The following is an 11,779-nucleotide window of genomic DNA, read 5'->3' as shown; positions in this document are numbered from 1 at the left end:
TTTCAAGGTCTACACTATGTACCAGTGACACAAAGAAGGGTGAGAAGTAATCCCTGCTCTTAAGGAGCTAACAGCATAATGAAGAAAAGGACATTCAAACAACTATATACAAATAAGTTATACACATTATCAGACAATCTCAGATCACATTAACATCAAGGAGGACTGGGAAAAGCTTCTTATAGAAAGTAGAATTTTATCTGAGATTTGAAGGAAGCTTGAAGGCAGAACTGGGGGGGGCATGAGAGACAGCCATTGAAAATGCTCAAATTCAGGAGTTAGAGATTCTGATTTAAGAATAGCAAGGAGGTCACTGCCTTTGAATCTCAGTGTAAGTGAAGAAAGAAAAAAATATAAGGATTAGAAAATATAAGGATTAGAAAAAAGTGTGAAGACTAGAAAGGTTTTGTATGTCAGAAGATTGTATATTTGATCCTGGAGGTAATAGGGAGCTATTGAATTTATTGAATGATGAAGTGATATGGTCAGATCTGTGCTTTAGGAAAATCACTTTGGCAGTTATTAGAGGATGGAGGGTGGAGAGAGACTTGTGGACCTTTTACCTCAGTAATCCCTGAGGGAAATTATTAATGGGACATATGGGTCTTATCTGCATGGTTATGTTCCCAGTAGCAATATTGATAATTGCAAGAACAAACAAAGCAAAAATTCAGTAAGATATTGGATATCTATCATTTGGGCAATGACTGAACACATTATTGTTTGTGTTTGTATAAGATCTGTCATTTAATTTAAATAGGAAACTCCTTAGAAGTAATTTGGTACCTGAGATGAAGAGCCTGCTTCTGAGATATGATACATTCCCCTGGATATCCATATCACACATGAACCCACATCCAGCACTCCCCTCTATCCCCTCACATTCTTACTCTGTGTGACCTTGAGGGAAGCAAATTCATCTCTCTGAAACTTCCTCTGGAACTGCTAGGGCCTGCCACTGTGGTTCTGTCTGTATGAGATAGGATACTCATAGAGACATGTTCAGGGTATGAGAATATATAATGGTTTGAGAAATATGTCGGTTTATAGAATATTTATATTTTGAATTGTATTTGTTTGGAAATGTATTATAAAATTAAGCAACTTTTATTATTTGTTCTAGCTAAATAATAAGAAGGCATTAGCAGGAGAAAATAACTTTACAGATACAATGAGACATATGTTGTCATCACGCCTGAGCATGCCTGACTGTCCCAACTGTAATTATAGGCGAAGGTAAGCTTGTTATACCAGTAGATACTCATTAGAGAATATTTAATCTTTATGTTACCATGTACAAAATTGGAATGACTCTTTTTTTAAAAAGTTGAATTTTTTGTTGAACATCTTTATAATTGTCATAATTCTTAATTAGATGTACTTGTGATGACTGCAGCCTTTCACACATCCTTACATGTGGCATCATGGACTCCCCAATCACCGATGACATCCACATCAACCAGTTACCGCTACAAGTTGATTCTGCCCCTGACTATCTTTCTGAAATGCGCCCACCTAGTATGTCATCGGCAAGCTCAGGGTCAGGTTCCAGCTCTCCTATTACAATTCAGCAACATCCCAGACTCATCCTCACAGACAATGGCTCTGCCCCAAATTTGTAAGTCTTGATTTTTATTTATTTTTATTTTTAGGAGGTGACCTTTCAAAAATTTCAATTTGGGGGTAGCTAGGTGGCACAGGATAGAGCACCGACCTTGGGAGTCAGGAGGACCTGAGTTCAAATCCAGCCTCAGACACTTAATAATTAACCTAGCTGTGTGACCTTGGGCAAGCCACTTAACCCCATTTGTCTTGTGAAAACCTTAAAAAAAAAGAATTATCTAAAGAAGATAGACCTTGATTTTTTTCTGAAAAGCACCTTTTTATTTTTTAGGGTTTTTTTTTTGCTTTTTATATAAAAAACAGCTTTTAAAATATATTGAAATATATTGTTAAAGGAGATAAAAAATAAACTGATGTCAGTTAAAGAAAAACATGTTAATACATTGAGAATTGCCTATAAAGTTCTAGTTTTAAAATTTTATGTAATTTGGTAGAAGCAAGTTTTTATACTTATTTTAGTGTGATATATAATAGTCTTTCATTTGTTATGTTTTCTCATCAGAACAGTAATGACATTTTAACAGGAAGTTGTATGAATTTTTTCACTTATACGTTTTTTATGAAAGCTTCGTTATTATATCTTAGAATTAATTCAATTGTATTGCCTGTCAATTCCTGTTCAAAATCAGTGATTTCAGTATTTCTTGAGGCTGTAACATTCTTCTGATTTATTATATTCCTCCTCTATCATGCTTTATGCCCAAATTCTTGATCATTCTGAAATACTTTTTTGAATTGTTCAATAATATTCACCAGGCTGTCTCAAAATGATGTGTAAACTTAAACACACACACACACACACACACACACGCACGCACACTTTCCTGGGATAGCTTAAAAACAAGTGCTTATATAAAAGTTCAGATTATTTTACCAGGACAAAAGAAAAATGTTTAAGGAAATAATTTTAGTTTAGAATGAATGCACTCTATTCAGTAATTACTTATCTTTTACAGCCCCAGAACATAAATACTTTGTTGTCTGATGAAAAGAACATAGTACTAGGAGTCAGAACACATGGAATCAAGTTCCAGTTCCTTACTCTGGATAGGTTGTTTAATTTCTCAGTCATTTTTTATATTTATAAATATGATAAATAATAGAATAATATAAATAGTTTTGCTAGGTTTGTGTAGTATATCTATAAATATAAACTACTATTTGTCAACTGTATAGTTTTAGTGTTTTATTTTCAAGGCACTATGATAAGCACTGGAAAAAAAAGGTAGACCAACCATGTTCTAAAATGAGTTTATATTCTAATCAGGGGAGCAGATCGAGAGAAGACAAATTACACAAGTAGCTGTACAAGACCAAGTAAGGGGAGGGCAGAGGAAAGATCCATTAAAGTGATAAGACAATTGGAATGGGAAAAATAATTTTGATAAGGTTGGGTTATGGAGGGAGGGTAATTAGGGAAGCCCATGGATAAGAAGTAGCATCTTCAACTAGAAAAATAGAAAAAGATTATCACCAGATGGAGATGTATGTAAATCTGTGGAAACTGTTTTGATCAGGAGGTAAGATTATGTATACAAAAATGACTCAAGGAGGTTGACTTGTATAAGAGTAGAGGATGGCTTGGATAAGAGTGGTGGATGGAGTAGTTCAGTGTGGAAGGCTAGAGGGTACTCAATTTAACAAACATGCATTACGTGCATTTTAGATATAAAAAGACAAGATGAGTCCTTGAAATAACTTGTATTCTACATAAAGGGGAATGGAATAAGCTAAAATGGGAAAGATAGGGTGAAGCTGGAGCATAGCAGATCAAGATCAGGAGTTTATAAATGATAGGCAAGGTTTTTAAATAAAGTAGTATCAAAGACATTTCATGTCTGATGAAGCAGTTAGACCTGTATTTGGTTCGTGGCTTTCTCAGTATCTCTGTAAAGTGAGGGGTTTGGGATTAATGATTTCCAAGGTCATTTATAACTCAAAATTATATGATTTTAGAGATTAAAGTTAGACTGTCCAGTTTACATGAGCACTGCAAAGTGAAGTGAGCACAACCAGGAGAAAGTTGTACACATTAATAATGACTTTATTCTATGAAGAATTGTGAATGGCTTTGCTATTCTCATTAATACAATGGTCCAAAACAATCCCAAAGAACACATGATCAAGCATGCTATATGGCCTCCAGTGAAAGAACTGATATTATCTGAATATAGACTGAAGCATGCTATCTTCCTTTCTGTTCAAATCTTCTTGTACAGAATCACTTAATATGGAAATGATTTACATTGTTGAACAAATATAACTTATATCAAGTTACTATCTCAGGGAGGGATAGAATTTGGAACTGAAAACTTTACATTTAAAAAGATAGTTTAAAGGGGCAGCTAGATGGTGCAGTGGATAGAACATGGGCCCTGGAGTCAGGAGTACCTGAGTTCAAATCCGGTCTCAGACACTTAGTAATAATTATCTAGCTGTGTGGCCTTGGGCAAGCCACTTAACCCCTGGTAAAAACATTAAAAAAAAAGTTTAAAAAATGTTTTAACAAAGTGGGGGGAGGGGAGGATAAATTGGTTTTTAACTGTCCAAAAGTAAGGAGGTCTACTTCAAGAGGTGGTGGAAAAACTTAGAATTCAAGATTTTCCAGAAACTCTTGACAGTTGTCAGAGACTTCTGAGAAGACGGGGAAAAAAAGTTACATTTGATAATTAAGAATCGTTAGTAATTGTAAAGAGCATTTGCAGTTGAAAGATGAAGCTGGATGGCAGAGAGTTTAAAAAGAGAGAAAGAGGAAAAGAAGTAAAAAGCATAGGTGATTTTCTCAAAGAGGGAGCTATGGGATGACAGCTTGGAGAATAAATTGATTTTTAAAGGATGCAGGAGATGCAGGCATGTTTGTAGGCAGCACAGAAAAGCGACAGTAGTTCAGAGATTGAGCTTGGCAGAAATGTAAGGATGATAGTGAATCCTCTGGAGAAGATGCTGGTGGGGTAGCATCAAGGTGACATAAAAAGGAATTGGGCTACTTTATGAGGATGAGCTATCCTGTATTTGAGTGCCCAGGTCAGAATATGAAATGCAAGTTGTGGACTCAAACAGTTTAGTTGTGTTACTTTGCCAAGGTCATCTCCACAGACTCTCTCAATAGAAGTAATAACAGCAGATGGTGAGAGAAACACAATATTGGAATATATAGCCAATGTAGAGATGGTGACCTTGAAAAAACTGGAGGTCCTGATGAGAATGAACAAGGTTATTGAAAGAATGATTGATAAAACATTATCAGGTAAAGATTTTTTGGAGTCCATGAACAAAGAACCTTTTATGGATGATGAAAAACCCAAGATCTGTGACTATATGTTGAGTTGAAATGAAGTAGAGGTGAATAGCATTTAGTAGATGGAAGAACTGATAAGTTAGGGTATTTGGAGGAATATCTTATAGATTAAAGTTTCCAAATATGAAAGAAGAAGAAAAGGGGAGAAGACAAAAAGACTGAGGTGGGTACTGAACTTACTCTGGGAGAAAGAAGAATGCCCTAGCAGTTAATAGAAATGATCACCAGGATCTTAATTGTGTAATAAATCTCAGTGTGACCCTCAGAAGAAGAGAAGTTGCTGAGTGATGATGGTGGAGGGAGTGTCTGGAAATACCAATGAATATTCTGTTCTGTTTCAACCATCATAACCAGTAAGTTGGCGGACATTGAATAATAGTGCAGTGACAGTAGTAGGGAGTTAGGTCTCAGAAAGTGCCAGAAGATGGAAAGAATGAGAAATAAACATTTAAGATGAAAGCAAGTTTGTTAAATTATGGAGTAGAAATTTCAGAGAGCATAGTGGCAAAAGTGGGTAGATTTGGATAATACAAGAAGTTTTAGCACATTGATGTCCTCCGGTCTATTTCTTCATTAAACTCTTTTGAAAAATATGATAGTGTATTTTATTATTTTTGCAATTACAAAAAATAATTTAAAAGAAATTTGCCTCTAGTTTCTTGATGTGATGATATTAGTACATGAAACTAAGGTTAGTATTTGTTATCACCTTTAAAATTTTATTATTTTATTTATTAAAGACAATGCATTTGTTTTTCTCTAGGGCTTCAGAATTGTTAGTTAAGGGCTGACTTCCCCTTTTGCAGTAAGATATGGGGGATCTGAGGAAAATACATTTGTCTCCCCATGGTCTCCAATTATCATTTCTCATGACATGTCTTCAGAGTCTGACACTGTTAGCATTTCCAGGTTATATACTCATGCTACCTGCTTCACAAGGATGTTAGAAAGAAAAAAAAAAACATAAAGGAAGAAAGAGCAAACATTTATTGCAGGCACCAACAGTGCTAAGTACTTTATAAATCCTGGCTTGCATGATCCTCATAGCAGCCCTGTGAAATGTATGCTGGCAGCCCCATTTTACATTGGAGGAAACTGGAGATAATTAGAAATCACGGAATTTGCCCCTTGTCACACAGTTAGGAAGTGTTTGAGACTGGATTTGAACTCTGATTTTACTGACCTCAAAACAGCACTCTTATATACTGAATCATCTAATTGCCATGAATGTGGCAGATCTGTTTTTAATGTCACACAGCATTTTCACCAGTTCCCATGAATTTTGGAAAGGAGATGTAGCTTGGTAAGCAAAAGCATTAGATTTGACTTCAAAAAAATACAGTTTTCAGTTCTGACTACCACTTCTTCCTATCTTTGTGACTTTGGGCATGGCACTAAACCTCAAAGTAAAGCATGAAAAAGGATCTATAAAACCCTTAGGACCCACCTCACAAGGATGTTAGAAGGAAAAAGCTCTCAGTACAATATCATCTAATGTAGTGTCATCATCATAATATACTAGTATACCAAAATAGAGTATACTATTTTTGTATCATATGCTAATTTCCTAGTTTTTATTGTGTCTTAGTTGTATATTAATGTAAAAAAAATAGATTTCTATGGTGTATTATTTTCTTGCACTATTATATACTATATACTCATATGCTATACTATTAATAGAATAGTATATTGATTTCTGAGGATTTCTATAGTGTTACTGTTTTCTTTGGTATGCCATACTATTGTACAGGATACAATATTATGTATTATCTCTGTAGGATATTGTATAATATTCTACTATATACACATAGTACTCTAGTATACAATAGTATAGTGTATATATCTAAATTTATAGTATAGATATTGCATACATACAATAGTATATATATTATACTATTGTATACATTTGTACTATGCTATAGCTTAAATAAATAGTAATGCTATACTATATCTTAAATAAATAGTAAAATATATAGTATAATCAACCATATCCTGCATAGTATAAGACTGTTCTCACTTTATATAAATTGACATTAAACAAATTTAACTTTACGTAAGGAATCCTGAAAAATCTAAAAAAATCCTTATGCAGAACATTCAGTGGGTGTGGTAAGACACAATATGATGCAGACAATGTAAAGCTACAACTATCTCTTCAGCCAGTTTCTGCATGTCTGCAGGTAGTGATACTATGCTTCTCCCTGAATTTAATAGTGATCATTATATTTTTTTCATGTAGTCTTGGAGTTTTCTTGGGGTGGGGGAGGGGAGTGAACCATCTTTTAAATGTAAACAAATAGACTTAAAAAATACAAATGAATGGGATGGCTAGGTGATGCAGTGGATGGAGCACCAGCCCTGGAGTCAGGAGTCCCTGAGTTCAAATCTAGCCTCAGACACTTCATGATTACCCAGCTGTGTAGCCTTGGGCAAGCCACTTAACCCCATGGCCTTGCAAAAACTAAAAAAAAAAAAAAAAAAAAAAAAAATACAAATGAAAATAATTAGAAAATATGAAGGAAAATAAAAAGTTGTCATTGATAGCCTGTGAACTTAGTCTCAAAGTATTGACTGTGAATATTACAGTGAAGAATGCCCGTCCAGATAAAGCAGTATACTAAAGGCAGTGCTTGCATGAAGTTGACTTATCTGTTGAAACAAAGAAAAAACCATTCTAGAGATAAAGAAACTATTAATTCTATGGATGGAAGAACTAAGAATATTCCTTTAAAATTGATGACAATTTAAGCCAAGGCTTGAAGCCTTTTTGAAAATTTAACAGCAAAGTACTTTGAAGGCACACACAGTTATTCACAGCAAGTAGTGGTTGGTTTGCACAAATTAAAAATCATAATGTGCAAATGTCAAAAGGGTTTACTAGTATAATATTGAAGCAGCAGAGAAATTCCTACAAAAGTAATAATTATAATAATAATAGATTAAAATCCATACTTGCTGGAGCATATATTTATTGTAGGCAAAACTGGCCTATTTTATCAGAGAATTCCATCTCAAACCTACATCTCAGTGAAGGAAAAAACTGTGCCAGGCTGTAAAACTTTGAAAAATAATTACTCTTCTACTTGGAGGGACTTCATCTGGAGCTTGCATATTAAAACCTTTTCTTGTTCACCACTTAGAAAATCCCAGAACATTGTAAAGAAACAGCAAGACAATACTACCTGTGCATTATTTCAGTAGCCCCTAAAGCCTGGAAAATCCTTGTCATTTTTGAACACTGTGTAAGAAGTTTATTTTCCAAGAAGTAATGATAGTGGCATTCCTTTCAAGATTCTACTTATTTTGGATAATGTCCCAGGTCACCCTTCCTTCCACCTAGATGATTTTATTGAAAAATGTAAAAGTAGACTACCCTTTTAACACTAGCTTTATTATTACAATCTTTGAATCAGGGAATGAGTTCTAATTTCAACGCATATTATTTATACATTTACAACTTATAGATACATATAAGAACTTGATTGGACATTGCTGTGACCAGAACACCTTGTCCTGGAGTCAAGAGGATCTGAACTCAAATCTGGCCTCTTACACTTGACTAGCTATGTGATCCTGGACAAGTCACTTCACTCTGTTTGTCTCAGTTTTATTTTCTGTAAAATCAGCTAGAGAAGGAAATGACAAATGACAAAGTCAGATACAGACTAAAACAGCCAAACAACAAAAGAACTTGACATTGAGAGATTTCTAGATATTCTGCAATATTTACTATGCAATCTGAAATATTGCTAAAACTTGGGAAGATGTACCAGAAACATGTATGAAAAGAGTTTGTAACAAAGGGTGCCTTTGTAGATTTGATAAAAAATGAAACATTTGAAGAAGTGAGTAAAAAGACTAAAATTAGCACAAAAATTGGATCTGGAAGTAGATGAGAATAATATGGAATAGATTGAATCTCCTGGAGAAGACCTGACAAATGAGGATCCGATTGAGTTGCTAGCTTCAAAGATTGCAGAAGGAAAAGGAAAACTTTGAAATCCACAGATGAATCAGAAAGGTTCAGCAGAAGCATATCATCTTTTGAGCGAATTTTTTTCCTTGTTTTGAAAATATGGATCCAAATACTTTAAGATTTTTAAAAGTTTAGGGCAGCTACGTGGTGCAGTGGATAGAGCACCAACCTTGGAGTCAGGAGGACCTGAGTTCAAATGTGGCCTCAGACATTTAATAATAATTGCCTAATTCTGTGAGCTTCGGAAAGTTACTTAACCCCATTGCCTTGCAAAAACCAAAAAAAAAAAAAATATATATATATATATATATATTTTTTTTTTAAAGTTTAGTCAGATAATCTTTTATCATCAGATATATGTATATATAATATATGGGGAAAAGGAAAACTAAATATCACTTGTTAACTTCATTTTTAAAGCTGTAGAGTAGCCAAACGCCAGTTGATAAGGTCTAGGTTCTGTGGGTGAGGAAAAGGCAACATACTATACCCCCATGCTAACTTTACTGTGTAGTCCTATGCATATTTATCATTAACTTTGCCTTCCATTTCACAATTCATAATTTATTATCATGACACAGTATTTAATTTGTCTACATTTTACATCTTATGACTTGAATAAAGGTATTCTTTTGTGTATACCTTGGTTATGTAGGCTAAGTGAAATGGGTGAATAGATGCCAATTTGTATAAACATAAATTTATGTAAACATAAATCTAACACTTGAGAAGTCTGACTAGTGTCCCATTTACATAAAATGAGAGTTTGTCTACAAATAGTGGGGTTTACATCAGTATAGTATTATAATAATACACTATAGAATTTCATGTGGCTGTTATTATTACATATTGTTTTCCAAACTAAACAGCATAAAAATAAAACTTAACAATAACTCTTGACTTTTCATTAAAAATTTGATTTATCCCTTTCTTGGAGTCCAATTTCCTCATCTATAAACAGTATATGATATACACTACTTACTATCTCTCAAGGTTGTTGTGAGGAAAGTGGTTAACCTAAATCTTAAAGAGCAAGACATTTATAAGTTGTATCATTCTAAAAACAATAGTAACAACTCAATGTATAAAATACCTTAAATTTGCAGAGACTAAATAAACAATAATTTAGTTGAATATGTGTTAGAAGTATTTTCCTTATGTTACAGAACAGCAAACTTGAGCTCTAAGCAGTGTAAACACTTCATATCTTTTTGGTATGCCATGCTATCATTTTATTACTAATAGTTCCTTTGAAGAGTCCTTTAAATTAATCTACCAGAATGACCTTATAATTTTGTGGATTTTTTTTTTTTGCTCCTCAGTGGTAGTGATGATGAAGATGTTGCACCTTTATCAGCTAAATTTGCTGATATTTATCCATTGAATAACTATGATGACACAGAGGTTGTAGCCAACATGAATGGAATCCATAGTGAACTAAATGGTGGAGGTGAAAACATGGCATTGAAAGATGAGGTACAGTATGAATTTGGTCATAAATAAGGAAGTGAATTAGCTACCTAACATTTCTTGTTAATGATATTAAAATTTGTTTGTTTGGGTAGTCATGCACACTTTTTCCAGAAGTAACTCAATTATGTTGTCATTTCTTCAGTATATATGTCCCAAAAGTCATGAAATTTTGATTTTTAATAATTTGTAAGATGAGGGACTTGGTCTAAATGTCTTCTGAGATCCCATCCAACTCTCTATCATCCTGCATTGATCTTGTCAAAGATCAGTGTATGATACTTAACTTATAAAATTTTCAACATCTCTTTCCATTTTTCTTAAGTCTAAAAAATCCATAATGGAATTATGTTTTATATCTTCATTAAAATATTTGTTATCCAGAGTTTGGACTTCTTTCTGTTGAAGACTTAAGACTCAGTTTTGAATCAATGCTAGTTTATACAGCCAAACATTACAGAATTCTAAATTGTCAGTTAATAAGTAACTTTAAATTTTTAGTCAGTTTTCTTATTACAAAACTAATAAGCACCAAAAGGATTTATTTGAAAAATATAATTTCTTTTAAAAAATTTTTTTAAAGTCTCCTCAGGTAAGCAGCACTAGTAGTAGTTCTTCAGAAGCTGATGATGAAGAAGCAGATGGAGAGAGCAGTGGGGAACCCCCAAGAACTCAAAAGGAAGAAATAACTCTAGGAAAAAGAAGTCCCAGGAAAGATGAAGCTAAAGTGGATAGTCCACCACCATCTTATCCAAGTCAACAGGTATAGGGTAGTTTGTTATTAAAGATTTTTAGCTTGACATATGACCCTTTCCGACCATTTTTTAAAATATCATTACAATTTCTAAGATTCAGATTGAGGAAAGTTTTCTTTTTCTTTTCCCCTCCCCACAAAGCTATATTACATATAGCCACAATTCTACTTTCTTTCCTTTTATTAAATTCATAATTCCTAAATTTAGTTTTCAGTAACCCATTTATTTCAACAAATGTCATAGTCCTTCCAAAATTCTCTAAATTTAACTTAATTATAGATTCCTTTACTTAAGGACTTCAAGTATCTTTAATTTGTTCAGGAGGGTACTATTATCTTAAAAGCAGATCAGAACTCCTTTAGGATTTATTAGTTAATTTTAGAGAGATAGTGTGTATGGAAAATTTAGTAATCTATGCCTAGTCTGATGAGGAACCCTTCTGAATTTAACTGACTTGATAGCTATACATTACATTATTCCAGTTTGATGGAGCCTGCCAGAGTTAAATTGCCTCTTAACATTCCTCTGAATATAACATTCCCTCTATTTCATGAGATAGCAGAGTAGGACTTTATTTTTCATTAGTCTTTCAAATATTACTTTTAGAAGAAAGACAAAGAAGTCATAAAATTATATTAACAGAAATGTAGTATTAGA

The 11,779-nt window shown here is 33.5% G+C and overlaps 1 protein-coding gene across 5 annotated transcripts in view; it reads left to right on the top strand.

The window, feature by feature from the left end:
* The window catches only part of FAM193A (family with sequence similarity 193 member A), a 213,116-nt gene that overhangs the window by 159,693 nt on the left and 41,644 nt on the right, over window positions 1–11,779 (top strand). For 4 of the 5 annotated variants that reach the window (XR_012477109.1, XM_074229911.1, XM_074229910.1 and 1 more), the window contains 4 exons: window positions 1,124–1,236; window positions 1,376–1,618; window positions 10,220–10,373; window positions 10,951–11,130. Coding sequence is in view for 4 of the 5 variants with exons in the window: in XM_074229911.1 (XP_074086012.1) it covers window positions 1,124–1,236; window positions 1,376–1,618; window positions 10,220–10,373; window positions 10,951–11,130 (690 nt within the window). In the remaining variant the exon portion in view is untranslated. The remainder of the gene's footprint in view (window positions 1–1,123; window positions 1,237–1,375; window positions 1,619–10,219; window positions 10,374–10,950; window positions 11,131–11,779) is intronic. The other variant, XM_074229909.1, reaches the window with a different exon arrangement.

Source organism: Macrotis lagotis, chromosome 3 (assembly GCF_037893015.1).
Source record: "Macrotis lagotis isolate mMagLag1 chromosome 3, bilby.v1.9.chrom.fasta, whole genome shotgun sequence".
NCBI lineage: Eukaryota > Metazoa > Chordata > Mammalia > Peramelemorphia > Peramelidae > Macrotis > Macrotis lagotis.
Note: the sequence above shows the minus strand (reverse complement) of the source record. Positions and strands in the feature narration are given on the sequence as shown.